Source organism: Salmo salar, chromosome ssa04 (assembly GCF_905237065.1).
Source record: "Salmo salar chromosome ssa04, Ssal_v3.1, whole genome shotgun sequence".
NCBI classification, from domain to species: Eukaryota; Metazoa; Chordata; class Actinopteri; order Salmoniformes; family Salmonidae; genus Salmo; species Salmo salar.
Genome location: NC_059445.1, coordinates 9,313,632 through 9,336,406, shown reverse-complemented (window position 1 = coordinate 9,336,406; position 22,775 = coordinate 9,313,632). Strand labels below are relative to the sequence as shown.

General features: G+C 42.4%; 1 protein-coding gene across 9 annotated transcripts; it reads right to left on the bottom strand.

The window, feature by feature from the left end:
* Positions 1 to 3,046: 3,046 nt before the first annotated feature.
* Positions 3,047 to 22,593, bottom strand: LOC106602186 (zinc finger protein 629). 9 transcript variants are annotated; one of them, XM_014194671.2, is made up of 10 exons: positions 13,611 to 13,927; positions 12,409 to 12,578; positions 11,940 to 12,012; positions 8,465 to 11,800; positions 7,823 to 7,980; positions 6,994 to 7,057; positions 5,885 to 6,838; positions 3,840 to 3,997; positions 3,378 to 3,447; positions 3,047 to 3,213 (listed from the first exon to the last, which is right to left on the bottom strand). In XM_014194671.2, exons 4-10 carry the CDS (start codon positions 8,685 to 8,687, stop codon positions 3,155 to 3,157), a joined length of 1,686 nt encoding a protein of 561 aa, XP_014050146.2. In that variant the 5' UTR covers positions 8,688 to 11,800; positions 11,940 to 12,012; positions 12,409 to 12,578; positions 13,611 to 13,927; the 3' UTR covers positions 3,047 to 3,154. The 9 variants fall into 9 exon arrangements, 6 of the variants coding, with proteins under 6 accessions (XP_014050146.2, XP_014050147.2, XP_014050149.2 ...); XM_014194672.2 differs by having other exon boundaries at positions 5,930 to 6,838; positions 13,611 to 13,926; XM_014194674.2 differs by having other exon boundaries at positions 6,047 to 6,838; positions 13,611 to 13,924.
* Positions 22,594 to 22,775: the final 182 nt, after the last annotated feature.

Below are 22,775 nucleotides of genomic sequence, written 5' to 3'. Positions count from 1 at the left end.
TCTGTGGTCGTTAGGAGCCCCTGCCACATACGCCTCGTGGGTACAATTCCTGCTTTGCTCCTATGTCTACATGTAACCGATGTGAAATGGCTAGTTAGTTAGCGGTGGTGCGCGCTAATAGCGTTTCAATCGGTGACGTCACTCGCTCTGAGACTTGAAGTGGGGTTGCCCCTTGCGTTGCAAGGGCCGCGGCTTTTGTGGCGCGATGGGTAACGATGCTTCGTGGGATGTCAGTTGTTGATGTGTGCAAGGGTCCCTGGTTCGAGCCCAGGTTGGGGCGAAGAGAGGGACGGAACCTACACTGTTACATACACTTGCAATGGCGGACATCATTGACTTGAATGGGGACACTCGTTCTATTCATTCTATGGTTGGGAGCAATCAGTCAATTAAGAAAATGGACTTAATGGCACAGATACAAAGACGAGTCCTCCATCTCTGGGGTGTCAAACTCATCCTATGGAGGGCCGAGCGTCTGCAGGTTTTTGTTTTTTCCTTTCAATGAAGACTTAGACAACCAGGTGAGGGGAGTTCCTTAATAATGTGTGACCTAAATTCATCATTCAAGTACAGTGGAGGAATGAAAATGTGTATCTGCCCTATCATTGGTTAGAATGGTCCCATCTCGAGCCATATTTAGGGTGCGTTTGTAAATTTACTCTGGCTATCTACTCTAATCTCAGAGCACTCTCGTCTGAGTAAGCCAGAGTGCAGAATACCGGATGAATTTATGAACTCACAAAGCCTGCTGAATATGACTGGAGTCAGTAAACCTCTGCAACAAAAAGTTATTAAATTGCAGTTAGTCACTAACGCTCTAGATAACATGAAAACAGTCTAACCAGCTCTGCTAGGGCGAGTAAAATGGTCAGAGAGAGGTGTTCTCTTATTTGTGTTTGGAAGGAGCAAGCAAGCTAGCCAACTTTAGCCAGTTAGCTTGGGTGCTTGACAGCCTTTGGGCCTTTGAGGTCAGAATGCCCAGATCAACCGTACTCCTCAGCCAGACAACGCTCTGAACAGGCAATCTGACAATGCTCTGAATTTACGAATGACCCAGAGCGCACTCTGACACACTGGAGGCAATTTACAAATGCACCCTTAGAGTCAGGCCAACTTTTAGAATGTTTTAAATTCTAGATATTCAGTTACATAGCATTGTTTAAATATTTCCCATGTAATGTTAATGGGGAGCTAACATGGCTGCCACAGAATTGTTTTTATATTTTTCTTAATGTAACCAGGCAAGTCAGTTAAGAACAAATTCTTATTTATAATGACAGCCTACCAGGGAACAGTGGGTTTAACTGCCTTGTTCAGGGGCAGAACGACTGATTTTTACCTTGTCAGCTCGGGGATTCAATCCAGCAACCTTTCAGTTACTGGCCCAATGCTCGAACTACTCGGCTACCTGCCGCCCCGTTGAATTGTTAAGTACTATATGCATCATAATGCAGAAACCAATGACCTAACTACATGGCTTTGGTCCGGTCTGATCTCACCTCCTCCAGCCTTCCTTCCATATTTGAGGACATGTATTTCCATTGTTAGAGCGATCACTTGAATATCTTGTCAATATAATAGACAATCTTTATCTGCCTCCTTAAAATGTTCCTGCTGTTATCAATATTTGTGTTGTAAAATAATCACATTTAAATATCACTGTCTGATTTTTATTCCTCCAAATGTTTTTTAAAGTTGACAAACCTAAAGGAAAGCTGTTACTGGAACAGCTGATAAGTCAGAAGAAAGATCTATCAATTCCATCACTGAACAAAAATATACACTAAACATGCAACAATTTCAAAGATTTTACTGAGTTACAGTTCATAAGGAAATCAGTCAATGGAAATAAACATATTAGGCCCTAATCTATGGATTTCAAATAACTGGGCAGGGGCACAGCCCCTTGGGAGGGCATAAAACTACCCCCTTGGTAGCCAGGCCCAGCCAACTAGAATGAGTTTTTCCCCTTAAATAGGCGTTATTATTGCAGACAGAAATACTCCGCACCCCCTCAGACAATCCTGGATATGGAGGTCCTGGGATGGCGTGGTTTGCGGTTGAGGCATGTTGAACGTACTGCCAAATTCTCTGAAATTATGGTGGAGGCGACTTATGGTAGAGAACTGAACATTGAATGCCAGTTGCATATTCCCTCACCTTTAGACAACATCTGTGGCACTGTGTTGTGTAACCTTTTATTGTCCCCAGCACAAGACGCACCTGTGTAATGATCACACTGTTTAATATGCCACACCTGTCAAGATAAATGCCCACTAACATAGATGTAAACAAATTTGTGCACAAAATGAGAAATATGATTTTTTTTTGCATATGGAACATTTGTGATTTATTTCATCTCATGAAACATCAGACCAACAATTTACATGTATACTAAACAAAAAATATAAAAACACAACATTGCTTGTACAACCCTTGCTGTCCATATTCAATAGTCTGTGATTGCAGACCAACAATGTGGTGTTCCTGCATCTGCAGGAATGCCCGCCACAAGCATCCCATTGGTTCCTGCATGTGGCTTGTGTTTAAGTGGCACTTTTGATCTCCTGGATTTCCCTTGGTCTATCTAGCTGATTAAAATGTGGGTCAAATAAAAGTATTCATTTTTTTGTTTAGGCTATGACATCATTGTAGTATAATTTATGTGCAATGTTTTAGCTTAAAATGTAACGTTATATGTAATCTGTTAATGCATTGGAAAGCAGATATACCAGCCAACCCACGCTTCTCTTTATCAAAGCGCTGTGAGGAAGTGATGGAAAAAAAATACAACAGACACAGTAACATCAACAGAAGTGCGGAAAAGCAGTGCTCGGCGGACGGGGAAGAAGAACACGGTCTACCGCTGTACTAGCTAGCTACTGGTGGTGGTGTTGCCCATGCCTGTGTACCGGAGTTCTAGCTAGCGCCGTAACACAAACAGAATGCGGTGGAAACACAGGACACTGTCTAGCAGTGACCAAGCTAGCTACCAGTGTCGCCCCCGGCCTGTTAACCAGAGTCCTAACTGAAGATGCAAGAGCGCCCACATGCAGCATCCTCAGCTGACACCAGCAACGGACTCTGTTCTCTCTTGAAGTCGTCGAGTCCAAGTTCTCTGGATCCCCCAGAGGCTGGACTTCTCTCTTCCTCATCACTTTCTCCCCTGATATTCTGATTGGCCTTGTGAGTCTCGAATCCACACGCTGTAACCTGGAAAGGAAGTCACCAACATCACATTTCACAGGGATGCTTCAGAGTGATCCATCATATTGGCCAATATAGAAGCTCTAATTGTTTCAAAGAAGAGTATAGCTCATGCTGCAGAGTTGTGCTTTTTGTATTGAACATAAATTACAATAATAGCTTCAACTGACCTTGAGACTCCATGTTGTCATCATCATCCTCCTGTTTTATGACAGGCGATACTGGCAATGTCTCCACCCCCTTCCAAAAGACAACCAATGATGTTATCAGCTTTTAAGCTAGTAGATCACACAGCAACAGATACAAGTATCTTGTGGTTTAAAAAAAGGATTCAATAAACTATATGTTGAACACAAGAAGGGTATTTATATATTTAATGTTTAAAGGAGAATCCTTGGGAAACCAACCCTAAAACGTTTCATCTGTATCCTAGATGGTATATAGAGTTTATTTAGGTGTCATTCAAAGCCTTAGTGTACTATTTAGTTACAAGCCTGCTACACTGGATGTGTAACTTTTGCTAGGCTTGAGATGCTCACATGGTTTTCAATTAAACCTGTGTAAACAGCGCAGCTCTGAGATACATATTTACCCTTACAAAAATCAACAGCCAAACCACAAGCTCAACTCACCATGTCTGTTGTCTGACTAAGAGGCTGTGCTGTCTCTTCTCCCTCTGGTACCAGTGATGGTGGACCTTTGTCTTCCACAGTAGGATCACGTTCTAGCCAAATACCATTGGCCTCCTGTTCATTGAGGATTTGATCAACGACTGGGAAGTTTCTCAAACCTGGTGGGGGAGCCAACAAACAAATACAGATTTCCTTCAAATCTGGTTCAAGAAAATACAGGGATAACGACGCTCAGATTTCACACAACATAGTGGAAATATAGGCCATCAGCACTCATGACAATTATATGGAAAATAGATTGTATTGTATTTGTAAAGCATCTTTTCACTGCTTGTCCTGAATACTTTACTTTACAGAGCCAGGGCACCCCCCACAGACCACACATTCAGTCAGGGAGGCAGACTGCTAGCTCGCTATCTTGCAAGTGGGGAAATAACACAACGCCAGCTATAGCCTATTTGTAATCAACCTATACTCATAACTGTCTGTATTTATTTAATCCCACCGAGGTTTTGCATTCTCTCCCTGCATATTGCTGGCTTCTCCGTCCAGCTGCTATTCTCCATCGCCTGCAGCTTTGTCTTTATCCTTGAACTTTGATTTTGTTCATGCACCATTTCCACTCCAAGAGCAGCATAGGTTTCTCGCATTAGTTGACAGATGTCTTGCAAGGCTGTTGCTTTCAAAGTTTCCATAATGGAGGCAACACGACAACGAAAGGCGAGTTTGAAAGACATGGCTACAAACATTAAGGAGATGCATGTGATGTGACTGACTCCAATGGGTTTTGAGGAGAACGGACGCGAGGAGTAAGCGCCTGAGATTCTCCCAGTGAGAACGAAATTACTGGCGCAGTTGAGTTGGTGTTGAAAGTTGCGCCAGTGACACAGCGTAAATAGTAGTTTATTCACCACCTTCATTTTACCAGCTATCAATATTTGTAAAATAACCATGTCAAGATATCACGTTAACAGATTTACCCCCCCCCCCCAAAAAGGTAAAATTGAAAAACCCTTAAAAGGAAATCTGTAACTGGTAAGTCAGAAGATCTATAATTTACCTCATTTTGATTTACATTGCTTCTACAACCAACCCTTGCTGTCCAGATTCAAGTGTGTGATCGCGGGGCGTTACTGCTTGTGTGCATTCCAGCATGTGGCTTGTGTTTAAGTGACACCTATAATATTCTGGATTTACCTGTATAGCTCTGCAATGACACGATTGGTTGATGTAGGTGGGGGCGGGAAGTCCTGTACAAACAAACTCACTTCCTTGACAACTTCCTGCACAGAACCACGCCTCCAGCCTGTGTACCTGGAGTCCTAGCTTAAGCATAGAAGTATAAAGAGGGGTTCCTGCAGATACAAACACCCATATGCAGGAAGACCCCCGAATTGCAGGCCGCAATTACACCCCTCTCTCCAGAAGGGTGTAAAATCCAAGCTGCAAGTAACAAAATTCAGCCTAAAATAAATTTACATGAGGATTAGAATCAAATAATTGCTTAAAAAGATCATCCAGGTGCCCGAGGAACGATGTGCAGTGAAGCCCACCACCCTCTGCGCATATGTAATCCCCTGCCAGTCTAGTCCCGTCTAATTCCAGCCCCGTAGCTGTTCTACACACTTCCCCCACTCTCCATTGGCCCTTTATTCATGTGTAAACGTTTTGTACTTTATAAAACAACTTCATTCAGTTGAAGCCATTTAACTTGTCATCTTCAGTGGGGACAAAAAGTGAGCAGCCATTTTAAGGCAGGCGTAGGCTGTGCTTCCTCGACTTCTATAGGAACACGTTGTTTTTGACATTGTTACTGTGATCGCTGTTCAACTTAGTCTGTGGGACCTGAACTTGAACCACCTAGGGTACTCATATCTGTCTTTAAGTCACTGTCAGTAGAAGGCTGTGCTCCCTGAGCTACCATGGCAGTATCATGATCAGAACATGGCTGCTCCACCTTTAAAGGGTGTTTTTCAAGATGGTACTGACTTTTAAATCCCTTGTCTGAGCTGATGTATTGTGAACAGGGATTTGAGCCTAAATACCTTGCCACAGACATCGCAGGTATAGTGCTTCTTTTTGTGTATTACCATGTGACCTGCGCATGCTACTTTTAGTCGCCCAAGTTGTTCCACATATTTCACAAGTGTAGCGTATCATTTCACTCCTTATGGGTGCCTCAGAACTCTCAACTGACTCCAACTGACCCTCTAGGTCCTTTGACTCAAGTTGTTTGTTGATAGGATCTTCAACAATGGACTCGTGTGGGCCACGATCCCTGCGCTCATTTTTTTCCCTGTGAGTGCGCTCATGCTTGATTAACCATTTGATGTACATGAACACTTTTCCACACACAGAGCATCTGGATTTATAGTGGACAGTCTGGTCCACCATTAGAGGGTGTTTTTCCAGCTGGTGTTTTTTGAGATGGTACTGTCTTTCAAAGTCCTTGTTGCACTCGGAGCAGCTGAAGGGTCGGTCTCCCTTGTAAACAATACACTCATGTGTGTCGCGCTCCTGGCGCTCCTTGAACGTCTCGCCACAGTCTGAGCACCAATAGTTTTTTCCAGTGTGACCACGCTCATGCGTGTCGCGGGATGTGGCCTGCAGGAAGGTTTTTTCGCACACAGAGCAGCTGTAGATGATCCCTGTGTAGTGATTGGAGCGCTTGTGTCTGGTCAAGAAGTCTCGAAGCTTGAATTTCTCGCCACAGATATCACAGCTGAAGGGCAGCCCTGTGTGCTTGTGACTTGTCATGTGACTTGTCATTGTGCCTTTCTTGGTCTCAATCTTCCCGTACATTTTTATATTATTATATTTCTTCTTTATGGGTGTCGCAGTATCCTCAGTTGACACCAGCAACGGACTCTGTTCTCCCTTGAAGTCGTCGAGTCCAAGTTCTTTGGATCCCGCAGAGGCTGGACTTGTCTCGTCCTCATCACTTTCTCCCCTGATATTCTGGTTGGCCTTGTGAGTCTCTGGAATCCACTCGCCATAACCTGGAAAGGAAGTCACCAACAATACATTTCACAGTGACCATCATAATGGCCAACACAGAAGCTATAATTGTTTCAAAGAAGAGTATAGCTCATGCTGCAGGGCTTGTCTGAGCTTTTTGTATTTAACCTAGATTAGAATAATAGCTTTAACTGACCTTGAGACTCCATGTCATCATCCTCCTGTTTTATGAGCAGTGGTACTGGCAATGTCTCCATCCCCTTCCAAAAGACAATGAATGTCATTAACTGATCAGCTTTTACTAAACCCACCTTTCTGTGGGTTACATAACTTTTATTTATTTACAATACAAGGGGAATTACATGATTTTGGTGTCATGTCATATGTTGAACACATACATTTCTTTGGAAGGGCATGTTTTAAACTAGCTGTGCTGACTACACCGAGAAGCAGCCCAGCTGGTAGGAGACGCAGCTGGAGTCACACAAAATGTAATATTTAACATTGTGGACACAGTTCGGATTTACACTTACATGTGTATAACATCTAAAGACCTGCATCACTATACTGACAGCGTTGTCGTTTCTAAAATTCCGTATTTCGGTCTTTTTTTTAGCCTTTGATCATTATTTTTCTGTGCCCCTACAACTGCTGAACGAGCATGAGGTAGTATATCGCTGAAGGGGTAAGGTTCTCAAAAACAAGTGAGATCGCACTTCTATAACATGCATCGAAGAGAGAGATTTTGTTCAAATAAAGTGAACTTTCACCTTTACAGGAAAACCATTGTGGAACCAGACCTAAAACGTTTCATCTGTAGCCTAGATGATATATAGCGTTTATCTAGTTGTCATTCAAAGCCTTATGGTACGATTTAGTTACAGGCCTGCTATATTGTACATGTAACTTTAACTGGGTGTGAGATGCTCACATGGTTTTCAATTAAACCTGTGTGTAAACAGCGCGGCTCTGAGATACAGATTTACCCTTACAGAATCGACGGCCAAACCACAAGTGCAACTCACCATGTCTGTTGTCTGACTAAGAGGCTGTGCTGGCTCTTCTCCCTCTGGTACCAGTGATGGTGGACTTTTATCTTCCACAGTAGGATCACGTTCTTGCCAAATACCATTGGCCTCTTGTTCATTGCGGATTTGATCAAGGACTGAGAAGTTTCTCAAACCTGGTGGGGGAGCAAACATACAAATATAGTTGTATATTCTCTGAAAATGTGGTTCAACACAAAAAAGGGTTAACGAGGCTCAGATTTCATAACCATAATGGAAGCTATGTTTATCCGAGAAATAGATAGTATTTGCTATATAGTACCATTCACCAAAGAAATTATTTGAGCTAAGCAATAGGCCTATTACTGGCTCTCAGACTAAACTCCACTTCCTGGTGGAGGAAGTTAATCTTTCACCATGGAGTGGAGTTTAGTCCGCTAAATACAAGCCAGTATTGGAGCCAGGACGTCCGTCCGTCAGACAGGCGACTGCTAGCTAGCTAGCCATCCTCTTCGCGCCGGGAGATATGACGACAAAGGTCACCTGGAGCGAAGTCCACTAGCGAGCTAGCCAACACCTGGGGAAGTAATTGTATCCGAGCTTCCTGCACAGACAAATAACCTATACGCATAATACCTCATTTTTCGAGTCATTACTCACCGGGTGTTTTACGGCTGTCCGTGCAGTTCGCTGGCTTCTCCTTCCCGATGACATTCTCCATCACCTGCGACTTTGTCGATCTTTGGTTTTGTTCATGCAACATTTCTACTCGAAGAGCAGCACAAGTTTCTCCCATAAGTTGACAAATGTCTTGCAAGGCTTTTTCTGTCAACGTTTCTAAAATGGTGGAAACACGAGAACGAAAAGAGAGTTCGACAGACATGGCTAATTTAACTTTGTAAATGTTAGCTAGTGTGCTAGAATGAAATGACCGTGGAGCCAAATCTGTTAAATTAAAACTAAACCCTTCTGTCTGTGGTGGAACCTCTGAATTGCTGGTGGCCGTTTGGTTCCGGACAGCTGACGAGGTTGCCCCGGTGATATACCGTAAACACTTATCTGCCTCCTTAATTTCACCAACTGTTTGAATATGTGTTATACATGCAAAATAATAAAATTAAACGATATAACAGGTTGACAAATCTTTATTCCTCTCAGAAAGCAAGAACATATTGGGTTGACAAACCTTTGAAAAAAAAAATACTGTTACTGAAACCCCTGATGAGTCAAGAAAAATCAAATTTCCTTCATTTTGATCAACTGTTCTTCCACAACCCTTGCTGTTCAGAATATATATATATATGAAAAGGGACAATCCAATATTGCTAAAGCAATACAATATTCAAAAGAATACACAATTGCAGGTAACACAATACACCCTAAAATCAATTAAGACAGGTGTTATACTGATGGTTTCACAGGTGGTTGGTGGCACCTTAATTGTGGAGGATGGGCTCGTGGTAATGGCTGGAGTGGAATCGTAGCAAATTACATGCTATTATGAGCCGTCCTCCCCTCAGACTTCACTGGATGGTTTGTCGGGACTGATGGTTTGTTTGCAAAGCTGATGGTTGTGGCTAGATGGAGTAGGCCTACAGCTCCATCTAGTTGTCCCGTTAGGTTTAGCTAGTTGTCAGCAACTGTTGTCCCTAACTATCCCTTTTCCTAACCTTAACCTCATTCTCCTAACCTGCTACATTAGTCTTTCTAACCTGCTAATTAATTAGATACTTCGTTACAGCAACACTGGCAGCTTCAGAGCGAAGTGAAATCACATAAGGCACAGAGTTATTGAATTGGTGCAATTTCACACAAAGTAATGGCAGGAGCCTGATTATAGGCCATGTGCATTTATGGCAGATTGAGACATGACACATGTAAAAGATGTAATACTTTCCAAATGAAAATGTGTAACTGTTACGGAGGTTTATATCTTGTAAAACAGGGGGATTTGTTTTGAATTTCATGCTCATTTTATTATTTAAGTGGAACATGAATTGCCTCATTCAAGTCACCAGTGTGTTCTAAATTGATGGGTATCATAAACTACAAATACCATGATGATCTGGACAAGGCTGCCGAATCAAGGCAAAGGTAATAATCTCTAGAATAACTATCTAATGTTAGCTAAATGTAGTAATGAATAATATTTCTTAAATTGACAATTCTATTAACCGTCTTGTGCAAGTTTTAAATTGACACTACCTGTTAACAAAGGTGTCAGCTAGAGATGACGTGCAGGGATTTGTAGTTTTGCATAATGTATACTTTGATGCTAATTAGCATTTTAGAATCAGTAAATAGAGCCATATTGATAAGTCACCTTGTCCGAGAGAGAATTACATGGTTATCAAAATGTCCCACCTGGGTAAGCCTACACAACACACAGCCCTTATTAAGTGTTTCTAAAATCCCCCATGGGAAAAATTATGGAAAAAATAACTGCAAACATTTCCCTGTTTGACCCCTAGGTTTTATGGGAATTATGACAGCTCCCCTTTTGTGCCAATAGAGCCCAAATTGGAGGGAATGTTGGAACATAATGAAATTACAATTAACAAAAATGTACACTTAATCCATTATTAACTAATGTATTGAATTCACAAATTCTACAGCACAACAGCAAAATCATGTCTTAAGTGTAAAACTAACAATCCATGCCTTCTGGGAATGCTATAAAGTCAAAGTTACAGGCGGAGTTATAAAGTTCGCTGTCAGAAGTATTACAATGTAAATTAATGTACTTTTAATCCATCTGTCTGCATATTTCAAGCCATGGAATACGAGGGTGCAGGGAGATACCCAATGTGTTGGACGATACTTTTCTCGTCAATCATCTTAACGTAAATACTTAAACTGTAAATCAACCGATCCTCCATCGTTAACAATGGAAAGGTCAAATGCTTTATCATCTAAATGTTGAACAATGGAGAGAGACAAAATGGTGCAGTTTGAGGCAGGCGCTGAGGATGGGGGTGTGAGCAGTTAGGTCTGGGCATGGTGATGTTGTGGATGTTTGTGTGCGTCCGTTCTGTATGGTGAAAAAAAAATATTACGTATCATGACCGGGATGTGGCTGGTCCACCATTAGAGGGTGTTTTTCCAGCTGGTGTCTTTTGAGATGGTACTGTCTTTCAAAGTCCTCATTGCACTCTGAGCATCTGAAGGCCCGGTCTCCCTTATAAACAATGCACTCGTGCGTATCGCGATCCTGGCGCTCCTTGAAAGTCTTGCCACATCCTGAGCACCAGTAGTCTTCTCCAATGTGTTGGCGTTCATGGCTGTCACGCGATTTAGGATATACAAACATCATTCCACACACAGAGCAACTGCAAGGTTTTTCGCTTTTCTCCTCAACTCTATTTTCTGGGTTGACATTCTGCTCCACCATTAGAGGGTGTTTTTCCAGCTGGTGTCTTTTGAGATGGTACTGCCTTTGAAAGGCTTCACTGCACTCGGAACAGCTGAAGGGACCTTCTCTTTTGTAATCAAAGCACTCGTGCGCATTACGATCCCCGCGCTGCCTGAACGTCTCGCCACAGTCTGAGCACCAACAGTTTTTTCCAGCATGACCACGCTCATGTGTGTCGCGAGATGTGGCCTGCAGGAAGGCTTTTTCGCACACAGAGCAACTGTAGGTTTTCACTGTGTGTTTGGATCGCTGGTGCCTGGTCAAATAATTCTGAAACTTGAATTTCTCACCACAGATATCGCAGCTAAAGGGAATCCCTGTGTGTGTTATCATGTGACTTGTCATTCTGCGTTTTTTTCTCTCAGTCTTTCCACATATTTCACATCTGTACCTTTTATTACATTTCTTCTTCATGGGTACCGCAGCATCCTCAGCTGACACCAGCGACGGACTCTGTTCTCTCTTGAAGTCGTCGAGTCCAAGTTCTCTGGATCCCCCAGAGGCTTGACTTCTGTCTGGCTCATCACTTTCTCCTGTGATATTCTGGTTGGCCTTGTGAGTCTCTGGAATCTCCTTGCCATAACCTGGAAAGGAAGTCACCAACAATACATTTCACAGGGATATTTCTCAGTGGCTAATACAGAAGCTAAGAATAACTCATGCTGCAGAGTTTGCCTGTGCTTTTTGTATTAAACATATATTAAAATAATAGCATCAACTGACCTTGAGAGTCCATGTTGTCATCATCCATTTCCTCCTGTTTGATGACAGGTGGTGCAGGCCATGTCTCCACCCCCTTCCAAAAGACAACCAATGCTGTTATTAAACTGATCATACAGCAACAATTACACCAACACTAGCATTTTTTTTAATATTACAAAAACAGGGGGAATGACGGCAAAATAATGGAATATGTTTAACACAAATTATGGAATATATTTTACACAAATGTCTTCAGAAGGGCATTTATGTTTAAATGAGAATCCTTGGGAGCCCTAAACGTTTTATCATCTGTAGCCTAGACAGTATAGAGCTTGCCTAGGTGTCATTCAAAGCCTTGTTACTCGCAGTTACAGGCCTGCTACACAGGACTTGAAACGTTTGCATGGTTTTCAATGACATCTGGCTGGGCGTAGTCAGCGCAGCTCCGAGACATATCTAAATCGGCAGCCAAACCACAAGCTAAACTCACCTTGTCTGTCATCTGACCAAAAGCCTGTGATGGCTGTTCTTCCTCTGGTACCAGTGACTGTGGACCTTCCTCTTCCACAGTAGGGTCAGCTTCTAGCCAAAGACTATTGGCCTCTTGTTCATTGAGGATTTGCTCCACGACGGGGAAGTTTCTCAAACCTGTTGGGGAAGCTAACATACAAATACAGATTTTTAAAAAAAATGTTCAACACAAAACTGGGATATCGAAGCTCAGATTTCCCAAACATAGTGGACATATGCAATCATCACTTATGGCAGGATGCCGTAACTATGTTTTTCTGAGAACTGGGTTGCATTTGTTATAGCTACTATTGTAACGTTTCACTAAGGAGATGATAGCATAGTAATCCGCATACTAACGTTACTGGCAACAGACTGTTACCAAGGTTACTTCATGGACATTTGTCAGAAATAAGTTGCTGTAAAAAAAAAAAGATGCAAGTCTTTACAAGCCAGAATTGTGAATACAATGCTAATTTAACCTACTTTACCGGTTGTCCGTTGGTCCTTTTAGCGGTAGGAAGTGGAAAGCGTTAACCCGACTTTTTGCTGCACCAGTAGGTTATGTTGCTTGTATTTTCCATCTCCTGACGCATTTCACTTGATGCACAATATGTAAACAATAGCCGAACGTTGTCAACCAAAGCGCATTCCCTCTTCATCAACTGGATGTGTTTGTGAAATTTACCAGGTGATTGCGTGGGACAATGTTTGGTCTGTGCTTCGGTTAAACTCTGCCATTGACAAATTGTGCAAGTGGTGTGCGAATTGCGTTAGCACTGAAAATACGAACCAGAAAGACAAAACGACATACAGACCAGCGTATTGTCTCAGATTACCTCCAACATAAGGACCAAAATCAGCAGGCAACTGGTAAAAATCAAGTTTATTCAACAGTCTGACTTGTGATGGGACTGTTAACAAAAAGTGAGCCTAACGTAACGTCACATGTTAGAGACGAGTCTCCCGGAATCGTTGAGGCTAGTTACTGTCCAGACTTGGAGCTAGAGCGTCCCCCAGTTGACTATTAGATAACCTTTTCGACCAGGAGATGTGTAACCTTAGTTACTGTAGGCTTCAAGTGAGGAAGTGACATGGCTGGCTACCTAGCTAGCTAATTGTAGGCAAGCTTCCTACAGACACAGCCTATACCCATAACCAACGTAGCTAACTATGACTCACCTGGTTTTTGAATGATCTCCATGCAGTTCGCTGGCTTCTCCTTCCGGATGTTATTCTCAATCGCCTGTAACTTTATCGATCTTTGGTTTTGTTCATGCAACATTTCCACTCTTAGAGCAGCATAAGTTTCTCCCATAAGTTGACAGATGTCTTGCACGGCTTTTTCTGTCAAAGTTTTCATAATGGAGGCAACACGAGAACCAAAAGCTAGTTCGAAAGACATGGCTACAAAATTCACTAACCGCGCTAATTTTTGCAGCGTGTGAAGTTACTGTTGGAGCGTTTGAATTACTGATGGCCGTTTGGTTCCGGACAACTAACGAGGTTGCACCGGTGATATACCGTAAACACTCGTTTATCTGCCTCCTCAATTTGACAAGCTGATCCAGTATTTGAATTGTACATGCAAATAATTAAACGAAACGATATCACAGGTGTTTACACATTTTTATTCCTCTCAATAAGCAAGAACATATCGAGTTGACAAACCTTAAAAAAATAAATGCTGTTACTGAAATCACAGAGTCACAAGAAATATTTCTCAATTCCATTTTGATTAACAACTCTAATACAACCCTTTGTCAAGATTGTTGTAATGTTTGAGTCACTCAAATCACATGAACACACAGATTTGGCTAAATGTATAGAATAATACAAATGAGCTTTAAACCTGCAAAATTCTCCCCACCATCAAGAGTGTGAACAGAGAAATATACTTAGAAAATAGACGTGGGGTGCAGGATGTTCCCCATTGTTGGAGGGGGTGGGGGGTCTGAGGGAAAACGTTTGGAAACCCCTGACATAGCTGATGGTTTAGATGCTTGTGGCCAGACGGAGTAGACCTACAGCACCATCTAGTTGTTGACAACTGTAGCATTTTAGTTAAGCCTAACTCTAACCCTTTTCCTAACCTACTACGTTAATTATCCTAACCTGCTATGTAAACAAACCATCAGTCCTGACAAATCATCAGTATACCCACGAGTGTGTCCCGAAGTGGACAGTTTATTGATCGCCTCGCCTCTTTGGAAGGCACCCTCGGGAGTTTCGACAGCAACATGTGACAACGGAGGGCCCTCCGAGTGAGTTGGTAGGGGCGAAGGGGTGGTTTGGGAATTAATCTATTCACGTTAAATGCTGCATATTTTGGCTCAATCGGAAACATCATTTAAAACGTGAAGCGCGCTGTAACAGTCCAGATCGAATCTAGGCCCAAAATGAGCATTAAAGATGGCTGTCAAACATCATCCAGGTGCCTGAAGTTAGTTGTGCAGTAAAGGCGGAGATGCGATTCCCCCGCCTGTGTGGGATTGAATCCCATCGCTGTTCTACACACTATTTCCAACACCCCTTCATTCAATTTCATGTCTATCCTTTTTGTACTTAACAAAACAACTTAATTCAGTTGAAGCCATTTCACTTGTGTCAACTTAAACTCAGGTTATGTTACTGGAACTTTTCCACCTACCGTACTCATATCGGCCTTAGGGTCGTTGTCATTTGAAGGCTGTGCTCCCTGTACTACCATCACAGTATCATGACTGGGATGTGGCTGGTCCACCTTTTAGAGGGTGTTTTTCCAGCTGGTGTCTTTTGAGATGGTACTGTCTTTGAAAGTCCTCATTGCACTCTGCGCATCTGAAGGGTCGGTCTCCCTTGTAAACAATGCACTTGTGCACATCGCGATCCCCTCGCTCCTTGAACGTCTTGTCACATCCTGAGCACCAGAAGTCTTCTCCAATGTGTTTGCATTCATGGTTGTCACGCATTTTAGGATATACAAACATCATTCCACACACAGAGCAACTGTATGGTTCTATTTTCTCCTCAACACTCGAGTGTTTTCCTTGATGTTTGGCTAAACAGGTGTGGCGCTTAAAATTCTCACCACAGATATCACAACTAAAGGGCTTCTTTTTGTGTATTAACATGTGTCTGTTGATGTTGCCTTTATTTATAATAATCATACCACATATGTCACAGGTGAAACGCGTGGGTGCCTCAGTCTCAGAACTCTCCGCTGACTCAAACGACTGACTCTGTTGGTCCTCAAAGTGTTTGGACTCAGGTTCTGGGTCGACAGTCTGGTCCACTAATAGAGGGTGTTTTTCCAGCTGGTGTTTTTTGAGATGGTACTGCCTTTCAAAGTCCTTGTTGCACTCTGAGCATCTGAAGGGCCGGTCTCCTTTGTAAACAGTGCACTCGTGCGTGTCGCGTTCCTGGCGCTCCTTGAACGTCTTGCCACAGTCTGAACAACAATCTTCTCCAATATGTTCGCGCTCATGGCTGATAAGCATTTTAGAATATACAAACGTCATTCCGCACACAGTGCAACTGTAGGGTTTTTCTACTTTCTCAACTCTCGCATGTTTTCCCTGATGTCGGGTAAATTGGGCTTTGCGCTTAAAATTCTCACCACAGATATCGCAACTAAAGGGCTTCTTTGTGTGTGTTAACATGTGTCTGTTGATGTTGCCTTTATTCATAATAGTCATTCCACATATGTCACAGGTGAAACGAGTGGGTGCCTCAGAACTCTCAGACTCAAACAACTGACTCTGTTTGTCCTCAATGTCCTTGGACTCAGGTTCAACAGTCTGGCCCACCATTAGAGGGTGTTTTTCCAGCTGGTGTTTTTTGAGATGGTACTGTCTTTCAAAGTCCTTGTTGCACTCGGAGCAGCTGAAGGGCCGGTCTCCCTTGTAAACAATACACTCATGTGTGTCGCGCTCCTGGCGCTCCTTGAACGTCTCGCCACAGTCTGAGCACCAATAGTTTTTTCCTGTGTGACCACGCTCATGCGTGTCGCGAGACGTGACCTGCATGAACGTTTTTCCGCATACAGAGCAACTGTAGATGATCCCTGTGTAGTGATTGGAGCGCTTGTGTCTGGTCAATAATTTCTGACACTGGAATTTCTCGCCACAGATATCGCAGTTAAAGGGCAACCCTGTGTGCTTTCGCATGTGACTCGTCATTCTGGCTTTCTTGTTCTCAGTCTTTCCACATATTTCACAGGTGTACCTTTTATCATATTTCTTCTTTGTGGGTGCGGCAGCATCCTCAGCTGACACTAGCAATGGACTCTGTTCCGTCTTGAAGTCGTCGAGTCCAAGTTCTCTGGATCCCCCAGAGGCTTGACTTCTCTCGTCCTCATCACTTTCTCCTGTGATATTCTGATTGGCCCCGTGTGTCAATGGAATCCACTTGTCGTACGCTGGAGAGGAAGTCACCAACAACACACAGTGACTATAATTGTTACAAGTTAGTGTAGTTGAGCTAGTCTGTGCTTTTGTATTGAACATAGATTAGAATAATAGATGAAACTGACCTTGAGACTCCATGTTGTCATCATCCATTTCCTCCTGTTTGATGACTGGTGGTGCAGGCCATGTCTCCACCCCCTTCCAAAAGACAACCTTTAATTAAACTAGTAGATCAATAATAAAATGGTTACTGACATCTTTGTCGTTTTAATTAAAAAATAAAATAAATAAACCAATAGAAAACATTACAGGGGGAATGACACCAAAATAATGGAATATGTCAAACACATGGAATACACTGAGTGTACAAAACATTAAGAACACCTTCCTAATATTGAGATGTACCCCCTTTTGCCCTCATCCCAGACCCACAAGCCAGCGCCTTGTCATATCATCACTAATGGCACTGACTGAATCATGTACCAGACATTACATTTAAGACGTCTTGTAGGCTAAATGTTCATGCCAAGTTTCGGTTCCAGTGGGTCATTGCTGCAGCCTACAGAAAATGTCATCCGAGTTGTCAAAATGTCAAAGGATTCTCAGTTATAAATTACTAAAGGGAAATAGTTCATACAAGCAAGTATAAATGAGTCAACAGTTAAATCATCTGCTTTATGAAATTACAGCATGATGGGTTTACGTCGGTGAATTGGGCTCCCGAGTGGCACAGCGGTCTAAGGCACTGCATGTCAGTGCAATAGGCGTCACTACAGTATCACATTCGGCCGTGATTGTGAGTCCCATAGGGCGGCGCACAATTGGCCCAGCATCGTCTCGGTTTGTCTGGGATAGGCCATCATTGTAAACAAGAATTTGTTCTTAACTGACTTGCCCAGTTAATTAAAAGTAAAAAAATATATATGTAAATCTATGTCAATGGCGCGACTTCGTGTGTCCCGTTTATCAGAGGGGAAAATGTATTATTGCTCTTTTATTTTAATGTGAAAAACTCTATAAACAGCATCCTACGTACACTGTAGAAAAGGCCCATGGAGTTGGTGGAATAATCCTTTAATTCATTGCCACTTACTCAGCTGGGCCAGGTTGCGCTTTAATTAGGTCAGGTGGAAATGTCCGACAGAGCTCCACTCCATAAAAGGAGGAAATCGCCATCACCTTGTTTTCTCTTCCTTCACTCTGTCTGTCTAATCCAGAAGTTCTGTGCGTCCATGAATCCACGTAAGTCCACCGACTCTGTTACCGTTCATCTGAACTATCTGTTGCGATCGGGAGAGTGGGCCACCAGTTGTTGTTTAGAGTTATTACCGCGGAGCGCGGCTTGGAGCGCACGCTTCAAACATATTGTGTAATGTAAATGATCAATGAACACGGCCCTACGGCTCATAATAGGCCAATTATGCGAGCGATATGGTTAATATGTAATGAAATTACATGTACACTTGAAAGGGTGAAGAAAGTCATTGTTGAACTAATCGACTGATATCCCACTAACGGCGATTATGGATTGAATAACCGATCACTGTTTATTTTTCTTTCATGATTTATGATAGCTATGAGCCTAAATTATTCACCGACGATTCCTATTGACTTATTAATGAACTGGATTGTTGAATACCCTAAATTATGTTAATAATGAATGATTTATGATTTGATCTTTGATTATGAATTTGTTTGGATACCTGTTCTGTTTCATTTTGTTATGTAGCACAGACTACTCAGTAAATATACCACTTTATGGTTAAAGGAATTCCTGCCTCAGTCTCATCCATTCCTCTGTCACCTGACCACCTGTTCACCCTCACTGTCAGTCATCCTACCTGTCCAGCTACCCACACAGATTCCACTAATCTTACATGCATTTATATTTTTATACAGTAACATTTTCAATGATTTTACTGAGTTACATTTCATAAGGAAATCAGTCAATTTAAATAAATCAAATGGGGCCCAATTAATTTTTCTAATCTATGGATTTCACATGACTGGGAATACAGACATGCATCTGTTGGTCACATACCTTTAAAAAAAAAAAAGGTACGGGCGGGATCAGAAAAACAGTCAGTATCTGGTGTTACCACCATTTACCTCATGCAGCATGAAATCTCCTTCTCAGATTTGATCAGGCTGTTGATTGTGGCTTTGCGAAGTTGCTGGATATTTGTGGGAACTGGAACATTGTCTTACACGTCGATCCAGAGCATCCCAAACATGCTCAATGAGTGCCATGAATGGTGAGTATGCACTCCATGGAAGAATTAGGACATTTTCAGCTTCTTGGAATTGTGTACAGATCCTTGCAACATGGGGCTTTACATTATCATGCTGAAACATGAGATGATGGCGGTGGATTAATGGCATGACAATGGGCCTCAGGATCTCGTCACGGTACCTCGGCATTCAAATTGCCAATGATAAAATGCAATTGTGTATGTTGTCCGTAGTTTATGCCTGCCCATACCATAACCCTCACCATAGGCCACTGTTATCAACATCAGCAAACCACTCGCCCAAATGTCGCCATACACGCCATCTGCCCAGTACAGTTGAAACCGGGATTCATCCATGAAGAAGCACATTTCTCCAGTGTGCCATTGGCCATCGAAGGTGAGCGTTTGCCCACTGCAAGTGGGTTAGGAAGCCAAACTGCAGTCAGATCAAGACCCTGGTGAGGACAACAAGCTGTCCGGGTGGCTGGTCTCAGACGATCCCGCAGGTGTATTGGCGTGGTTGTGTGGTCTGCGATTTTGAGGCCAGTAGGACGTACTGCCAAAGTCTAACACGACATTGGAGGTGGCTTATGGTAGAGAAATTAACATGCAATTCTCTGGCAATAGCTCTGGTGGACATTCCTGCAGTCAGCATGCAAATTGCACACACGCTCAACTTGAGACATCTGTGGCATTGTGTTGTGACAATATTGCACATTTGAGTGGCCTTTTGTTCCCAGCACAAGGTGCACCTGTGCAATGATCATGCTGTTTAATCAGCTTCTTGATATGCAACACCAGTCAGGTGGATGGATTATCTTGGCAAAGAAGAAATGCTCACTAACATTTGAGAGAAATAAGCTTTTGTGTTGCGTTCATTTTTGTTCATTGTACATAAGTGGTGATTATAAAGGGACATATTTTTTAAATAAAACAATGGCCAGTTCTTTGACATTTTTCTTTAAAAAAAACAGGTCATGTCTGGCCCGCGAATTGGTTGTTTTTTCAATATGGGCCTTGCGCTGATTGTGTTTAACAGTCCTGATTTACACTGATTGAAGTCAATTTAACAAGTTACATAAATAAGGGATCATAGCTTTCACCTGGATTCACAGGTCATGGAAAGAACAGGTGTCTTAATGTTTTGTATACTGTGTATATTTAACACATCTTCATATGTTAGGAATCCTTGTGAATCCACCCCTAAAGGTTTTATCTGTAACCTAGATTGTAGAGTATCTAAGTGTCATTTAAAGCCTTACTATCTGCACTTACAGCCCTTCTACACTGGACTTGTAACGTTTGCTGGGCGTGAGATGGTCACATGGTTTTCAATCAAACCTGGGCATAAGCCAGAGGCTCTGAGACATGTAACTGAAAAAAGGAAACACTTGAATAAATGAGGGATACAAAGTATATTGAAAGCAGGTGCTTACACACAGGTGTGGCTCGTAAGTTAATAAATAGTTAACATCCTGTGCCTAAAATGAACACCCGTTAACTGCGGGTAAATTTTGGGGTTGGTGGGTAAGATGTCTATTTCACCATCCACATTGGCAGGTGGTCAGGGCTCTGAAGTGCAAGCATTTCAAAGTATAATCACATTTATAGTCAAATAAATGCTGCAGTAGCCGTTTTCATAGTATTTCTGCCGTTTTGTGTCATAGCTGGTGAATGAATTGCACAAAGTCAAGTAACTATGAATCCTACAGTATATAGCCTATCCCACCTCGCGCTGCAACACTGCCTGGCTGGGGGCTGTGCGCACAATGAAAGTAAGGCATACAAGTTGGTCTAATTGACTTTAAACTAAAGTCTACTTAAGTGAGACATTGTCCTTATGTTTCTTGGCTATTTAAAAAAATACAAAAATTCACAAGGAATGTTATTTTCAATGTTTACATTTCAACTGCTAGGGAAAAGACAAAGCTGCTACTAGTCAGACTCACAGGCACAAACATGACTCAAGTAGCATTACCACGGTAACCTCCCGCCCTTAAAGGGCAAGGTGACAACATGACTCAAGTAGCATTACCACGGTAACCTCCCGCCCTTAAAGGGCAAGGTGACAACATGACTCAAGTAGCATTACCACGGTAACCTCCCGCCCTTAAAGGGCAAGGTGACAACATTTGTCTCATCTATGATATTTTGGTTAAAAGATTCAGGTCATATGAAAACAATACCACTTTTCTTACTAGTAATAGATTTGTTTCATATACATTAAAGCATGCTCATCCATTTTCTTTTTTGTTGGTGTAATTCTTTAGATAATATTGGCTGGTAAAATCTGTCAGATTTTTAAATCTACCTTAGTGGCTGGTGGACGAAAAAGCTAATTTTAGGCCCTGTAAACAACCCATCATGTTTAGGGAATGTGTAAATATGCCTAGTTGGCCATTAGTTAGGGACTTTGAAAGAGGGGTCTAAAAGGAGCATGTGTCTCTGTCACCAGATCTAGACCCAATTTAACACTTATGGGTGATTCTGGAGCGGCACCTGAGACAGCATTTTCCACCACTATCAACAAAACACCAAATTATGTAATTTCTCATGGATAAATGTTGCATCCCTCCAGTAGAGTTCCAGACACTTGTAGAATCTATTCCAAGGCGCATTGAAGGTGTTCTGGTGGCCCAACACCCTATTAAGACACTATGTTCACCTTTTATTTTGGCAGTTACCTGCCTCTACCTTTACAAAATCAGCAAACTCAACTCACCATGTCTGTCTGACTAAGAGCCTGTGCTGGCTCTTCTCCCTCTGGTACCAGTGATGGTGGACCTTCGTCTTCCACAGTAGGATCACCTTCTAGCCAAAGACCATTGGCTTCTTGTTCATTTAGGATTTGCTCGACAACTGGGAAGTTTCTCAAACCTGCCGGGCAAGCTAACACAAATAAAACTTGAGATTCTGAAAATGTTGGTTATACTCGGCTGAAACTTCAAAAACATGTAGTGGAAATATGCAATCATCACTCATGATGGTGTATATGTTTATCGGATAAATAGCTTTAGTGAAGGTGCTTTACAAATAGTCTAAGGAAATTACATAGCACAGTAATAGGCCTACTGTAGCGCTGAAGGATCAGGCGACGTCATGAATAATAGCGCTCTCGGACTTTCATAAATAGGCGACTGCTAGCTAACTAGGCGACATAGCTAGCTATTGTATAGCTTTCCCCACTTCCTATACAGACAATTAGCATATAGGCATAACTATCGTTAGATATTTCATCTCACTGAGTTTTTGAATGCGCTCCATGCAGTTCGCTGGATTCTCCACCCCTGTCCCATTCTCCATCGCCTGCAATTTTGTCCTCGAACTTTGATTTTGTTCATGCACCATTTCCACTCGAAGAGCAGCATACGTTTCGCCCATAAGTTGGCAGATGTCTTGCAAGGCTGTTGCTGTCAATGTTTCCATAATGGAGGCAACACGACAACGAAAGGCGAATTCGAAAGACATGGCTACAGGAGTTTACGCGTGTGCCCCTGAGTGAACTAGGAAATTAACTACTTGCGGAACAATTGAGTTGGTGTTGGCTGTTCGGTTCCGGACAGCTGACGAGGTTGCGCTTGTGACGTACCGTAAATACTCGTTTATGTGCGGTGGTCACTAGTTACCACAGCCACAAAGTCATAATTGGTTATATCGTAAGAAATTATGAAAAACGAAATTTGCTTTTTGGTCTTCATTTGTTAGCAGTGTAGTTAATATTTGGATTA

Excerpts from the sequence above, each read along its gene's own strand:
- LOC106602186 (XM_014194671.2), bottom strand. The coding sequence starts at position 8,687 with ATGTCTGTCGAACTCTCTTTTCGTTCTCGTGTTTCCACCATTTTAGAA. Across the intron at positions 6,839-6,993 it reads TGATGACATGGAGTCTCAAG|GTTATGGCGAGTGGATTCCA; the intron begins GTCAGTTAAAGC and ends CTTCCTTTCCAG. Across the intron at positions 3,998-5,884 it reads CCTGCGATGTCTGTGGCAAG|GTTTGAGAAACTTCCCAGTC; the intron begins GTATTTAGGCTC and ends CTCCCCCACCAG.